The 16501-nt window shown below is 42.0% G+C and overlaps 1 protein-coding gene across 1 annotated transcript in view; it reads right to left on the reverse strand.

The window, feature by feature from the left end:
* The window catches only part of NSD2 (nuclear receptor binding SET domain protein 2), a 69712-nt gene that overhangs the window by 48687 nt on the left and 4524 nt on the right, over positions 1–16501 (reverse strand). The window contains exons 2-6 of the mRNA XM_081191957.1: positions 8755–8832; positions 7385–8008; positions 4084–4249; positions 2571–2737; positions 1139–1621 (exon numbers count right to left, since the gene is read on the reverse strand). Of these exons, the coding sequence (XP_081048083.1) occupies positions 1139–1621; positions 2571–2737; positions 4084–4249; positions 7385–7978 (1410 nt within the window). The 5' untranslated portion in view covers positions 7979–8008; positions 8755–8832. The remainder of the gene's footprint in view (positions 1–1138; positions 1622–2570; positions 2738–4083; positions 4250–7384; positions 8009–8754; positions 8833–16501) is intronic.

The following is a 16501-nucleotide window of genomic DNA, read 5'->3' on the forward strand; positions in this document are numbered from 1 at the left end:
CTGGGCTTGTAGTTTGTTTCTCTCTAAACCAACCATAAATGGTGAGGTCTTTTTCAGACTTGCCACACCTTGTCATGATATCCAAAAGCTGCAGCTAATCGTAAATATGTTGTAACAAGCCAACTTCAAGCCACTGATTATGAAGGTGGCTTGCGCCAACTTTCCACGATTAAGGTTAACCACAGTTCAGGGTTCAGGTGACACACTAAACTGTGATTAATCAAAACAAAAGTGGAAGTTCTTTGCAACTGCGCCAAGCTCTCTTAACAGCTGTACTCATGTTGCCTCAGATACTTTTGGCCTTTGCCTGGAAAATTTTGGTGTATGTTTCACTTACTAAAATACCACTAAAAGGTGCTCATTTTCAATTTATGATTCTCTCTTCATCACCAGGAGTACTCTGCTACCAAGACCACTGTTTCTATACACACAAACATAAGATTCAAGCACATATCCCCCTTTCCCTCAAAGCATCTGCCAAGGTAATGATTGAGGCTGCAAAATACACACAGGGCTTAACCTTTCATCTATGCTGTTTTTCCACCCTAAATCTGCCCTCCAAACTGAACTGCCCCACCAGAGAAAACTCAGAACTATCAATGTATTTCAAATAGGTGGAGGGGGGCGGGGAGGGAGACAGACAAACAGACACTGGGTCAGAGATGGACAACCCTTTAAGTCTGTATACAGAATAGTGGTTGAAGTGAGGATGAGATCTGAACTGGTTTACATTATCTACCTTGACCACAACACTGAAGAAATGTTCGCAGTTCCACCCTCAATAACCAAGACTTCTGTTTTGATTTAAAAGCCCATTTATGCATAATGCTGCTTTGGGGATCAAATGCTTCTAGGCCATCACAAGTCACTCTCTCAGTTTAAACTATTCCGCATATTTGATGGCAAAAGAAAATAAGTTAACCCCGTGCATTATGCTTGATCTCCTCTGAGGAAAGATGGGGTATATTAATAGGTTTCTGTATGCACACATGTGTGCATGTGTGTATATTTATGAGAGAACAGAGAGAGTTCATGTATTAAGAGTGCTTGTGGCACCTCTGGGACACTATCACAAGGAAAACAGATATGCATATGAATTAAGCTTCGTAATACAAGTTCTGAAGGCAAATGCACAAACCTCATCTCTGTGCTTCTGACAAAAAACCAAGAACTGAGAAACTGCATCTCCCTTTCTGTTTCGTGGGGTGTACGCAACAACTTTTTTCCTAGCAACAGGAGAGCCTGTGCTCCTTTTGGCTTCTCTGCCTTCAAGGACTTTTTCAGGGGTGATATTCTTAACTGGTTCAATGCCTTCGTCTGATTCATTCAATGCAAGCAGTTTTGCTCTCCTCCTCCTCTTGGTAGGAATATCAGATTCTTTCTTTGATTTCAAAGTCTGAGAAATGTCTTCATCTGTGTAAATTTTATCCATTTCCTCCAGAGACTTCACAGCAAGACCTGCTTCTTTGGCCACTTGAGGATTGAGAAGAGGTCTTCCCCTAACGTAAATGAAGGTGTACTTGACTTTTCGTTCCTCTGCTGTCAGGGACAATGCATCTTTTGCTTGCTTAACACCCATCTCCCACTGGGGGCGTAGTTTTCCTGAAACAGGTTTTAACATCTGCAGAGAAGCACACCAACAAGAGAATGAAACGAAACCCTTACCCGTAGGGATCATGAAAAATGTCAGTCTCCTATTAATATATTCAAATGAAGCTTTTACTCCCAAAATGTAAAAAAATATATGCTACTAAACAAGGGATGCTGAATTGTGCAGGGAACAATGACTTGGAAAGAAATGTGCCATGGCTGAAGCAGTAATACACCCAATAACAACATGACATACGAAGTAACATGGCTGAGCTATGGCATTATGCTAAAACTGTAAATGTGACAACATGAGAACGGGCCTTTTCTGTGGTGGCACCTGTAGAATGCCCTCGAGAGAGAGGCTCACCTCGTGTCATCATTGCATATCTTTAGGAGCCAGGTGAAAACAATCCTCTTTATTCTATAGCCTGTTATTATGATGTGTAAATTATGTTACTAATGTTGTACACTACCCTGGGATCTTTGGATAAAGGACGGTATATAAACTGAAATGAGGGACGCGGGTGGCGCTGTGGGTTAAACCACAGAACCTAGGACTTGCCGATCAGAAGGTCGGTGGTTCAAATCCCCGTGACGGGGTGAGCTCCCGTTGCTCAGTTCCTGCTCCTGCCCACCTAGCAGTTCGAAAGCACATCAAAGTGCAAATAGATAAATAGGTACCGCTCTGGTGGGAAGGTAAATGGCGTGTCCGTGTGCTGCTCTGGTTCGCCAGAAGCAGCTTAGTCATGCTGGCCATATGACCCAGAAGCTGTCTGTGGACAAACGCCGGCTCCCTTGGCCAATAAAGCGAGATGAGCGCCGCAAGCCCAGAGTTGGTCACGACTGGACCTAATGGTCAGGAGTCCATTTACAAATAAATTTATAAATTTAAATAAATAAATACACATGCATGCAGTGGCACATGTGAACATTCAAGCAAATAACTGAACTATGTTAACACATAACACATTAATATTTACCTTTATCTTCTCTGCTTTGGTAAGGGAATGCTTTGCACTTTCCTGGCACAATTGCTCAAATTGCTCTTCTCCTTTGAAAGGTACAAGACTCTTCTCAAATACCCAGGCTCGTTCTGGGGCATCTCCAAAGAATTGAACATGATATTGGCGAAAGCTCTTCTTTTGTCCTAAAAAAGGTAGCAGGCACACTTATATAATTATTTTGTCACCTAGAAATATTAATATAAACATACATAAATGTAAAAACACATTTAACGAAAAATGGAAAAAGGATTAACCTTTGTTTCTTTCAGGCTCTGATCTCTTAATATATAGGTTTAGATTCTTTTTTTTAAAAAATCATGAACTCTGTTATGTCACACACATGCAGAGAGAGAGAGAGAGAGAGAGAGGGAGAGGGAAACGTTTGGAAATATAAATTAGTTTTAACTGGACAGTTTTAAGAAATAGGGCATTACTCAATGCAGTCCTTTGAAAAATGCCTTGCAAAAGTCAATAATATTACTAATCTCAAGCAGTTAATTTTTTTCAGAAGCATTCAGTAGTGAGGGGCTAAAGATTGAAAAATAGCAACCGTGACACACATGAAGTTACAGCTTGGCCAAGACAATCTCACCATGTAAACAGCTACATAACTGGGTTATTCTCTACTATTGGGAGAACTTCCACCTACACTGGATCACAGGAAGGTGCAGTGGCAAGGTTTATAGCAGGCATAGGCAAACTCGGCCCTCCAGATGTTTTGGGACTACAATTCCCACTATCCGATCACTGGTCCTGTTAGGTAGGGATCATGAGAGTTGTAGTCCCAAAACATCTGGAGGGCCGAGTTTGCTGATGCCTGGTTTATAGGGTATGGTTGAAAGAAGGGGGCAGGTCAGAGACTATGTGAGTCTTTCCCAACCTGGTGCTCTCTATGTTTGTACTACAACTGGGCACGATGGCTGGGGTTGATAGCTGTTAAGTCCAAAACATATGGAGGACTCTTGGCTGAGCTATGGTATCATGCTAAATCTGAAAATTAGCAAAACAAATCAAAAACACTGTCCCTATATCTTGTCTGCAACAAGCTTATAAGTCTTGTTTTGTGATTTAACGGTGGAAATTGCATGAGCGGAAAAGAAAACCAATACAAATAGTTGCCTACAAGAGATTGACTCAGAAGAACTCAAATTATTTTTCTTAGTAGACAAAAAGCATGGCACCAACTGTTTAAATCTTATCTATATATAAGATAGATCTATAAATCAATGAGTAATAAATGATCAGTTCAATACACCATGATCAAAATATCTGTAATAATCTTATTCAAATTACAACACTATTCACATTTATTTTAGCTATTTTTCTAATACAAAGCTCAGTACAACTTGTAAAGCTTACATCTTCTTTGTGTATTTAAGCCAACAGAGACACATAAAATATCCCAGTTTACTGGTGGCTTTCCTTTTAGTTTTTGGGCCTAACATAGAAATAGCTGCAAATGCAAAACTACCAAAGACAGAGGACATACCATTTAGTTTTGTGAAGTTGTAAAGAAGAGGATCAGTTGAAATCATGCACGGCCACCAGGGATAGCCAGATACTTTGGACCATACCAAGTCTCCTACACTGTACTTCAATACATGAGCTTTGTCATCTTTTCCAAGTAGTAAAGAAGAATCTTCTTTAGCAGGAATCTTTTTAGAGAAAGAAAAAGGCAGACATTTACAAATTCTAGCAACTTGATCAAACAAAAATATTTTCATATTTGAGTGCGCAGGGAATGAAGAATGTTCCATAAATCACGCTTAATTGGTAACAATACACCGTGTGCCTGGAGCATTGCAAATGAATGGTAACTTTAACTGGAATGTTCATGAAAACGTTTAGCCGTATGAACTAAGTTTGGGTCACAGATCCACAGCTAAAGGGATACAACTATCAGGGCACCCATCGTATTTTTTCAAGGCTATGAACTTTCTGTTATTTGGTAACAGGGAAAATATATTACTTCAAAATGAAGAGTGAACTCCAATTTTAAAGGAACAAGGGAGCCTCAGCTTCTCTGGAAGTAAAAGGAGTTGAAGCAACAGCTACCGAAAGCCACAACTGGTATTAATTGTTGCTTTAGAGCCCCTAGATATTACTGTTATTGGAATTTTCAGGAACACAAGTCTCAGTACCACTTCACACATAATGTGTCAAAAAGCATATACTTGCCATTTCATGTGCAGTGGGGAGCAATGGCTGAGTCCTGACTTTCTGACATATGCACCAATAAAATTCATATCTGCTGTACAGACACATGACGTTTTTAGGCACATGCATAAAACAGGTTGAGGATATATTATCAGTGTTTATGCGATTCAACCCTGTATTCATTTTACAAAATCGAGTTTCTAGCTCCAAGGCCGTGATCACAGTGTGTGTTTGTGGACCATTCTAGAAAGGTTAAGGAACTTTCTTTCTGGTCAGTCTTCCAGAATAATTTCATACACCACATGCAAAGGCTGCAAGGACTCCCAAGAAACCTTTGTGATTCAAGCTGTCAAGAGAATTAAATGGTAGCAAACAAACAATTTTTCCATATGCTGTATCAGAAAGCCAGTACTATTTAAGGCTAGTTTATACATCCAATAAAATGAACTCATAAAGCTCCTCTTGCATTGTACTACTTGAGGCTGCAGGTGCACATATGGAGAGGAGCATACATGAAAGGTAAAGCACAGGTACCTTAAATTGGACTCTGAATAAAGTAGGTAGACGTATGATTCTTCCAAAATTGTTATAACATGGGCAGTCATGGATGTACCAGTCAAAATGCTGGAAGCTGTGTTATTCACTTACTGGGCGTTCTGAGTCATCTTTAAGAAATGTCCCACATATAACACATTACAGTAATCAAACTAGGAGACTACCAGAGTGTGAATCATCATGACTATCCATGTCCAGGAATGGCTGCAGTCACTGCTAAAAGACCCTCTGAACTACACAGGACATTGACTATTTTAGATCAAGAAATACACGCAAACTTTACACCTGCCGATTCAGGGAAAGTACAACTTCAAAGAAACCTGTTTAGAGTCTGATTGGCAGGTGGGTATGGGTTTTTGGTGGGAAATGTCATAGCTGGCCAAAAGTGGCCCGCGGATTAGAAATTATCTGTAGCGCATGGAGGTTCTTATTGATCAGAGGTAAATGGGCCCCTCTGGTACTTTACTAACATCTTGCAGGACTGCATATTGAAAGGAAACTTAGCTTCTAGCTGGCTTCCAATTATTACACCTACGTAAGGCAAAATAAGTAACTCAAAAAAGAAACACAATACTGACACCTCCTTTTTTTACTCCTAAGTTTATTTTTAGGGACACGGGTGGCGCTGTGGGTTAAACCACAGAGCCTAGGACTTGCCGATCAGAAGGTTGGCGGTTCGAATCCCCGCGACGGGGTGAGCTCCCGTTGCTCGGTCCCTGCTCCTGCCAACCTAGCAGTTCGAAAGCATTTCAAAGTGCAAGTAGATAAATAGGTACCACTCCGGCGGGAAGGTAAACGGCGTTTCTGTGCGCTGCTCTGGTTCGCCAGAAGCGGCTTAGTCATGCTGGCCACATGACCTGGAAGCTGTACACCGGCTCCCTTGGCCAATAAAGCGAGATGAGCGCCACAACCCCAGAGTCGGCCACGACTGGACCTAATGGTCAGGGTCCCTTTACCTTTACGTTTATTTTCCCTGGTCTCTTGCTGGGACATTCGTACACTTTGAGTGAAAGGTACTTGGCACCTAACTGTACAAACAATGACCCTAGAGAGCTATCCCTTCAATACAGCAAATACAACTTTTAAAAAAATTCAAGGGCAGCATAGGCAGAAGCCCAGCTGAGAAAAATTATCTCCTTCACATCCATGAAACACATTCTTTACGGATCATAAAGCGCTATACCAAAGTTGCTTGGTATAGCCTTGTTACCTTTTTAATTAATAACAAAGTGCTTCAGAATGAGTGTGTGTGAGATGCTAGATTCATTTTGCATTCCGTTGCACAAAGTCTGAACAGCAAAATGTCTCAGTAAAACGGTCCATCTAAACATAGGTAGCTAAACCAAGATGGTTGGGGCTAAAGGAGATTTTAACTGGAGGGCACCATGTTGGCTAGCTACCCATGTAGGGTAGGAGATATAGAAGTATAATCAGCCGTACCAACAGGCTAAAAAATAGCTTCTATCCGTGGGGTGTTAGGCTGTTGAACGGAAAAATAACATAGAGCAATTGCCTTGAAGGGGGGGGGGGGTGTTGTTCAATAAGCACAAAGAGTGGAATGAGATTGAGGGGGGGAGACTCGTTTAATTTCATTGTACACAGGTTGTACAATGACAATAAAGGTATTATTATTGTTATTGTTAATGATGATGTTGCTTTGGTGCATCAAAGTTAATACAAATAGTCCCTCTTCAATAGCCCGTCTACTGGAATTGTTTCATCATCATCAAAACGAAGATGAAAAAATTGTTTTCATAATTATGATTCAAAACTGGACCTTAATGGTCCATTATCATTAAATACATTATTAAAACTTCCCCTATTATTAAATTGTCTGTCTCAAGTTCACTCTGGGGAGCGCCAGAGAAGGGGAAGGATGAAATGGACTCAAATGAGTGAAGCATGGGGATGGCATGTCTATTCTCTCCAACTTCATTTGCTAGACTTATTAATAGACTCTGAAACTCAGAACCTTGTAGGAGCCATCAGCTGCTACCTGACTGATCAGTTAGGAAAAAACAGGTCAAACATTGGTAACTTTGGCTGACACGAGCAGAGGTAGCAAATAAATTGTGTACCTTCTCATCAGATGAACTAGATGTGTTTGATGCCAATGCCGCTTCAACAAAACCCTGTTCAAGTAAGGAATCATATTTGATGCTTCTTTTTCTATTTCTCCTTTCCTTATTTGCTGGCTTTTGCTCATTTTCCTCTGCCTGAGACACATCTATTCCATTGTCACCACAAATTGAAGATTCAAATAGAGGCTTTCCATTCATGTAGGTTTTAGTGATTTTCAGTTTAATCTCTGGAGAACCATTCTTGACAGGTGTAGTGTTAGGTGGAGTTGTAGGTTCTTTTATATCCTCAGACTCAAAGCGCAGCTTGGTGTCTTGTGTTGCCGATTCTCCATTAAACACACGAGAAGTGAGATCTTTCAGTTTGTCCGCAGGAATAAATGGGAGAGCATCGTGGCCATTATATTTCGGCATAACGTCCTCCTGTAGTGTAGCAGAAAGGTGTGTTTTGCCCAGGTAAACAGAACACTCACGATTCACTTCACAGTTCTGTGTTTTCCCTGTAGGATTTCCAAGGATCTCTGGTACTTGCTTCATTTTGATGTGGTTGACCCTTTTTTTGGCTAGAAGCAGAGAGCTACTTTTGAAATCCATTCAGTCAAAAGGATTTCCAGTTTTGTACCGCTGCATTAAAACAGAAGAAAAAGAAAGGAAGAACCATTAGTATTAGAATATTTATTTATTTTGAATGCTGCTTTGGTGTATATTACTTAATATAATTTAGAGCACACGGTCAGAAACTTACCCAGGCAACATCCCCACTCAAGCAAGTTGGCATTCTATTTAACAGAGGCTCTTTTTACTATATTTATACCAGGTTTATATCATTTTGAGGGCAAACTAGTTTAGAGCATTAACACTTCCAATTTTAAAACTATTTGATCACCAATACCATTACTGTTCATTAGATTATCCTTAGGAAGTCATTATCTGGATCTTGAAATCTGGCAAGCACTGGTTCTCATGTGTCAATAAAGGTGAGTAGGTTCAGAATTCATCAATGGCTGAACAAGAGACACCATTCACTTCAAAACTGCAAATCTGAGGGCTTTGCCAAACCCCTCTCCCCAATTAGCTCCACCAAACAAGACAATTAAGTGCTATAAGAGAAATGCCAGACTCTAGAAAGGGGTTGTGATGTCTTGTGCCCCAACATGGCTGCATTTGCCTGCTTTTCACCCACCTCATTAATTTAGTCAGTCAGTCAGTGAGTTGACTGCAATGCAGATCATCTGCTCCAAATCATTGTTTAAACAAACAGATCTCAAAGGAAGAAATTTAAAATGTGCATCTAAACTTAAATGCACCAGGAACCAATGGTTTTGCTGGAGCTTTGTATTTAGAAATTCAAAATATTCTATTGCCTCTACCTGGAAAACTCTTTAATGAAGTTAAGGAAGGGGGACAGATTCCATCGTCCTGGAAACGAACCAGAATCATAGTGTTACCTAAACCAAACAAAGATAAAGAACAGGTTGACTCATAGACGGATAAAGCATGGAGGGGTTTGGTTCTGGTGGCGCTGTGGGTTAAACCACAGAGCCTAGGACTTGCCAGTCAGAAGGTTGGCGGTTCGAATCCCCGTGATGGGGTGAGCTCCCACTGCTCAGTCCCTGCTCCTGCCAGCCTAGCAGTTCGAAAGCACATCAAAGTGCAAGTAGATAAATAGGTACCACTCCGGTGGGAAGGTAAACGGCGTTTCCATGCACTGCTCTGGTTCACCAGAAGCAGCTTAGTCATGCTGGCCACATGACCCAGAAGGTGTACGCCGGCTCCCTCGGCCAATAAAGCAAGATGAGCGCCACAACCCCAGAGTCGGTCACGACTGGACCTAATGGTCAGGGGTCCCTTTACCTTTACCTTATACGCAAAAACACATATACTCAAACCATGGGAACCACCCCATCAGGCGGTTTCCAGAGCCAGGCATGGAGAACCTTGCTGAAAAGTTCATTTTGTGCCAGGCGTTTCTGCCTTGCTTGGGAAGCAAGGCCCTCTCCATGCCTCAACCCTGGAGGCCCTGGGGTGTTCTCGTGAGATCTTGTGGGAGCACCCTGCGCCCCTCGTCTAAACAAGGTTGCTTCCCAAACAAGGCAGAAAGCTTAAAATCTCTTTTTGCACTGGGTTGGAATTGCGCAAGTTATATACAATTGTACTGTGTTTCCAATTAACACTGATGCTAAATTGTTCAAATGTTCTTATTGAACATCCTTCAAATTTAGACCAAAATACATACAATTAGAGCAAACTGGTTTTATTAAAACATGATTAACTGCTAATTCCTTCAGCCACATGTTAAATGTAATTCATCATACTAATCTTAAAGAGTCAAAGGCACTTTGTGTTGATGTGACAAAGGCCTTTGACAAATTGGAATGGATTCTCTTTTAAGGTCTTAGAATTTATGGGAATTGACAAGTCATTCAAATATAAAGATATTTATATAAAAATAGCCAGACATGCATCAGAGCTAACAGATAGGACTCTGATGCTTTTCAAGCAAATAAAGGAACAAAACATGGCTGTCCATTGTCGCCGATGTTATTGGGCAAGGTTTCCATTGCCAAGGCAAACACGTCACACAATAATCCTAACACTACTGATGGTGAAACACATTAGCTAATTTATTTGCAAGATGACATTGTGTTAATGATCTTGAACCTAAATGAAGTTATGCCACATGTAATGAATGTAATTAAAGAATATGGATATATAGCAGCTCTTTAACTGAAGGAAACGAATTGGCAAATATGCAAGAATAAATAAATACCTAGGTGTAGATATCCCCCAACACTGAAACTAAATCAGTTAAGACTCCCCTTTTAAAACAAGACATGCTTCTTTGGGGGTGGGGGGGATTGTATGTATATATATCCAATGTCAAAGATTTTTATATTGGTAATAACCCCAAATCAGGCGATCTACTACAATTAGAACTTAAACATATTTGGTTCCAAATCAATCATGCAAAAATACCACTTTGTACTTTAGAAATGTTCGTAATTGCAACAGGAAACAATAGCAAATAACTTCTGTCAGAAACTTATAAATTCTTAATTGAAGAATACATGGGATACATATACCAGTTCAGAAACAACCTGGGAACCAGCAAATGAATATGCTGAGGGGGGCTTTTTCAGCATAAAAAATGTGCTGAAAAAGTTGGCTTATACACAAGTATATACGGTAATCGCAATCTTAACGTGGCAGGTCAACTTTTCAGGGTTTGGTGGGTTAAGAAACAGTTATTGTGTCACGACACCTACAGCAGCCATATCGCATGATGCTAAACTTCAATGGCAGCCATTTTGTGACTGGTGCCCACAGCACTTTCTAAAAATTCAAAATATGCCTGCTGGTTCAAAGAGGTCTGCGACTCCTGTACTGAAATTACAGAAAAGGCACACGGATCCTTAATTTTTCACGTTGCTAACCGTTCCTTTCCCACCTCAAGTTAGAAATGAAGTAGTAGACAAAATGTAACAAGCCTGGTCTTTAGCACAGTACCCTGATCACGTTCCTCATGTTGCAGTGACTCCCTGAGAAGTCCCTACCCCATTATTTGTGGGGTCCCTCAGAGGTCCTTACCCCATGCAGAGATTATGTAAGGTACTTGACTCTGGTGTCCACTGCCCAATACAGAACCTACAGAGACACTTGGTGGCAGATGTATCTCGATAATCCCTCATCTTCTGCTGCTTCCACCCGGGCTTCTCACACATTCGCGGCCAAGATATAAAACCAAAGGACCAACAGTGAGATAGGAGTCTTTGTGGGTCTGAGGTTGAGCAACTACATTCAGGAGGGAATTAAGGCACAACTGGCTTGACTGTCTCAAGAGATGGCAAAGCACTGATTCTCCAGAATCTCTGCCTGGCATAGTAACATAATTTCCCCTCAAGATTTTATTTTTTTAAGGTTACTTACTACAAGTGGGATAACCTATTTCAAAGAACTACACACCTTTTCTCTTCAACAGGAGAAATGTAACCCAGCAGACCTCCTTAACAGGATACAGAAACTCAGGTGGCAAGAAGTATAGGTCTTTAATCTGCTACGACATAGCAAATTCAGAGCACACTGAGGTATCACATCCAACAAAGACTGAAACAACTGCACTCTGGACACTGCAAGCTCCACTGCCCCAGAAATTGGTCAATCAAGAACCTGAGGCTAACCTGCAGAACACAGTCCCTACGAAAAAAGAGCACAAGAGACAGCTGTGAGGACCCAAGTAGAACCATGGGCATAGCCTCTACTTACTCAGAAAGAACCAAGCAATCTCCTGGGAGTGCAGGAATGTAAAAAGACTATAGAAGCTCTACTGTGAGTTCCAGAAGCAGCCATCAATAAAACTGATTGACAATATCAACCTAGGGCTGCCAGAACATTGTTGTCCAATTGGAGAACCACCACCAGTCTACTGAACATTTCAACAACACTCCCCCAAAAGATCTCTTCAGCTTATTAGAAATTAGGAGCTGCCTGTATCATTGCAGATTCTCCCATCACTTCTGCTGTTGGGTGGTCTGTGAATGTAGCTTCCCAGCTGCTGCCCTCTCTGGGACACAGAGTCACTGAAGTAGGGTCCTTGGAAGCCATTGCATCAAGCAAGGGTATAACACATGGGTAGGCAAACGAAGGCCTAGGGACGAACTCACCTGTCCCCATGTCCTTCTCTTTGCAGATTTGCTGGGGTTCCACATCCCTTCCCTAGCGGTGAGTATTGGATAAAACGAGAGCAGAGGGCGGATCCCCCAGACCTTCCCCCCGCTGCCTGGGCTCTTTGCCCCCCCCCCACTCTGCACTCTCAGATGTGGAGGAGCCCCGCTCCCACGAGGAACTGATAGTCTGGCTTTTGCATTTCAGCTTCCATCCCCCCAAGATCCGGCCCAATCGCCTTCTAAATCTGGCCTGCGGACAGTAGGCAAACTAAGGCCCAGGGGCCGGATCCAGCCCAATCACCATCTAAATCTGGCCCGCAGACGGTCCGGGAATCAGTGTGTTTTTACATAAGTAGAATGTGTCCTTTTATTTAAAATGCATCTCTGGGTTATTTGTGAGGCATAGGAATTCGTCCACACCCCCCCAATACAGTCCGGCCCCCCACAAGGTTTGAGGGACAGTGGACCAGCCCCCTGCTGAAAAAGTTTGCTGACCCCCTGGTATAACACAAATGTCCTTGAAGTGAATCCAACAGCTATACAGGACGTCTGGGAGGAAAACCATTCCTGCACAAGGAAAAGGGGCAGCAGCAGTGCCTCACATCTGACTGAATCTCGCAGAATGAAGAGAGATCTGCTCCCCCGATCAACTACCACCATCCTACAGAACAGGGCCTGCCCAATACATTTCGGCACCTGAAGCAAACCACAAAATGGTGGTTCCCCACCGGGGAACAGTGTTAGAAACTCAGGTATATGAGCTTGGCCCCAAATGGCTCCTTAAAACCAAGGTTACAGTCGCCAAATCAGAATGTCTATCGTTTCCATTTTGAGGTACAACCGCTCCAATGTCGTTTTCAAATGACGGACTAACTGTGACTGATTATAAGTTAAACATCTGGCTTAGTTCAGATGACAACTTTGAGCTAGGTTAAGAGCGTTGAGAAATCAAAGAAGTTACTTGACCAAGGGACAGTCCAACCTCTTTCTCTTAATGGCGACTGCTCCTGCTCAGGATGCACAGAAAAAGGCAATTCGGTTCCTGAAATTCATTCTGACTGTGCTGATAAAATATAACTGATAGAATTCTACAGGATATGGTAGTGTGTGAAAACAGCCCAGATCCAATGATCCCCCAATGGTGGACATGTCAGGTGCCTTCCTGACACCCAAGCCTCTTCACTTGGTCACAAATGGCCAATAGTCAGTTGCAAAATGCTAATTTTGAACACTGCCAGGGAAGGAGGAGTGAAGATCTATACGTTAACAAGGGGGAAGAAAGATCTACTTTGGGATCTGATGCCCCGAGGATCCTGCTCCCCTAGGCAGTCTCCTCACCTTGCTTTATGGGTGGGCCAGGCCTGCTACAGAAACAGCACTAGAGCGAAAGACAGACAGAAGGAAAATATACAGGAGGGATTTTTTTTTTTTAAGGCGGCAATGTAAGAGGAAGAGTCAACAAGATAGTGGAGGGAGTAAAGAGCAGGGAAAAGAAGTGAGAACTACAACAGAATGACAGGAAAAGGCTAACCCAGGGGTCAGTGAACTTTTGCAGCAGGGGGTTGGTCCACTGTCCCTCAGACCTTGTGGGGGGCCAGACTATATGGGGGGCACACATTCTACTCATGTAAAAACACGCTGATTCCAGGACCGTCTGCGGGCCAGATTTAGATGGCGATTGGGCTGGATCCGGCCCCTGGGCCTTAGTTTGCCTACCCATGGGATAAACAGACACCCATGCCAAACAAAGGGGGGGGGGACAGCAAACACTACTGAAAATGCTCGCTACACACTCACACAAGAAAGCCAAATGCTGCTAAAAATCCAAGCACACACCACAGAACAGAAAAAGGGGGAAAGGAGACACCAAATGCTACTCACTAATGAGAAATCAATGCAGAGGGAGCAACAAACACTACTCACTAAAGCTTTCAAGCCAAAGAGAAAGAGCTCTACTGAGAAGATAAAGTAGAAAAATAAAGAATAAGCCTGAGAAGCCTTAGAGAGAGAGAAGCAGACAAATGATAGTTGAAGGCAGGCTTGAGCTTGCTTTGCAAAGGCAAAACAAACTTATTTTATTCAATAAATACACATGGGGAAAGAATAAGTGTAATGAAATGAAATAAAAAGATTAGCAATGAAACATTATTAGTAAAAAAAACGTAAGGGGGATGGAGATTGCCACACTTAATATTATAAAACATTAAGACAACATTGAAGTATAATTCAAAAAGTAAGCAAGAAGTGGATTACACTGGAACAAGAAATAGCGCAAAGGAATTTATAGGTCCTGCCCTTTTGCATTTTCAGCTCACTGTTACAACCATTAAATAACCATTATACTGTAGGCATGCTGAAGATCTAGAAAAAATGTCAGTACTGGCTATTCCTTACTTGCTCATCTCTGATACCACCAAGTTACTATCAGCAGGTGATGGATATGAATTTGCATAACAGCATCCTATCATTGGGGTGGGGGAGATTCTTTGGCTGTAGAGCTTTTACAATAACAGCCCAATTTCTCTGGAGCAAACATTGGGAACTCAGGTCTGAATTGGCTGCAGGCTCACTAATTTCAACATTTATTAGCTGATCAAGCCCTAAAGGCTCAAGGTAATAATAGAAGAAAAGTTATAGCTGATCCTAGGGCATAAGGGTAGGGGGTTAGTTTTTATTCTCTACACTAAACTCCTGAAAATCTCTACTGGGCCTTCACTGGAATTTAAGGGTAATTGGAAAAAATAATATTTGCAGATAAATTTGGTAGCCGGCATCTTCACCGCACAACAATGGAAAACATTAAAGGATTAAAATCTTGGCTCCAATAGTTTTTTAAAATCATATACATCTTAATGTTGGACCTAAATTTCAATAAAAATGTATAAATACAAAAGCAAACAAACAAAAATCCCAAAAATTATACCAGCTGATGTTTCCAGTCTGTTTTCGGGTACGCACTCCCTACATAAGGAACATTACAACAGTTTAATCTGGATATATCCAGTAGATGTGAGGCCGAGGCCAGCTGTGCTTTCTCCAGATAGTCTGGTTTGCCAGTTGCAGTCCTAAGGCTAAAGGCACCCCAGCCACTTGAGGTCACCTGATTCAGAAAAAGCCCTAAATTGCATACCTGACAACTCTGTACAAAACAAGCTGCAACTCTCCATCCACATCAGTGGTCTTCCCAAACAATACTTTATCTTATCTGGATAAAACTGACAGTAGTTTTAACTTTTTGCCTGCCTCCTAGGGATTAGCATTAGATAATCCATGTAATTAGTGATCTGCAAACCTTTGGATGACCTCTCTTGGAAGTTTCATGTAGGAATTTAAAAAGTATGGGAGACTGGTTGGAATCCTGAGGCACCACAAAGGCCAATAGCCTTTGGGTGTTAAAAGTAGTCAATTAACACTATCTTCTAAACATGGCAGTCAACCTCGACCCTCCAGATGTTTTTGGCCTACAGTTCCCATGATCCCTATCTAACAGGACCAGTGGTCAGGGATGATGAGAATTGTAGTCCCAAAACATCTGGAGGGCCAAGGTTGCCTATGCCTGTTCTAAACCTCCCCACTCCAAAAAGGGGGGCTATATGCTGTAACACAGCCTCTCTCAACATCGGATCCCCAGATGTTGTTGGACTATAACTCCCAGCATGGCTAGCAGTCAGGGATGGGGAAAGATGTCCAAGAACATCTGATTGAGAAAGGCTGCTGTAGTCTATGTTGACTGGCAAGAAGGAAATTTATTTGTAGCATTCATTAGGCAAAACCTTGTTAATACCCCCATTGAGAAAACACTGGTGCCCTGCATAAGATACTATTCTCATCTTAAAACTATGGACACCTGTATTCAACACAGACATGGAGGGATGTGCAAAACACATCAGCTAAAGCAAGCTCAGGAATGGTTTTTCCCATGAGCAATGATGAAAATAGCTCCTATTGCTCACTTTATAGGATGCATTCCTGTGCATGCCTGCTTGAGAGTATAGGCAACTCCCAATTTACGCAGGACTTATGTTGGAAGGCTCTGCACATTTATGTGAAACGCTATTGGAAAAGCCTGCAAACACCCTCTAAACCCTTGAAAAAACCAGCAGCACTTACCAGATGCCAAACCTCGCCACAATTGCTCCCTCCAAACCATTTTGCTCAAACTCAAACTCTCCAGTTCTCAACGGTCGATGCAAGGGCTCCTGGGGTTGCAATTGCAAAGGCTTGTGGGGATTGCTAGGCACTGTTTTTGCAACTTTTTCACGCTTTCTAGGCTCTTTTAGGGCCTTTTAAAAGTCACTTCTGGGTTCTGCCCAGTTGCGCGTCAATCTGACACATGTAATTTGGTTGTTGCCTATAACCTCAATTAAAATGAATGAGATATACTATCTGGATAAACAAGCATATATGATTGCTGTGAGAAAAGCATTTTTGAGGGCCAACTGTAGCACAGTAT

This window comes from Podarcis bocagei (assembly GCF_964188305.1).
Source record: "Podarcis bocagei genome assembly, chromosome: 4".
Taxonomy (NCBI): Eukaryota; Metazoa; Chordata; class Lepidosauria; order Squamata; family Lacertidae; genus Podarcis; species Podarcis bocagei.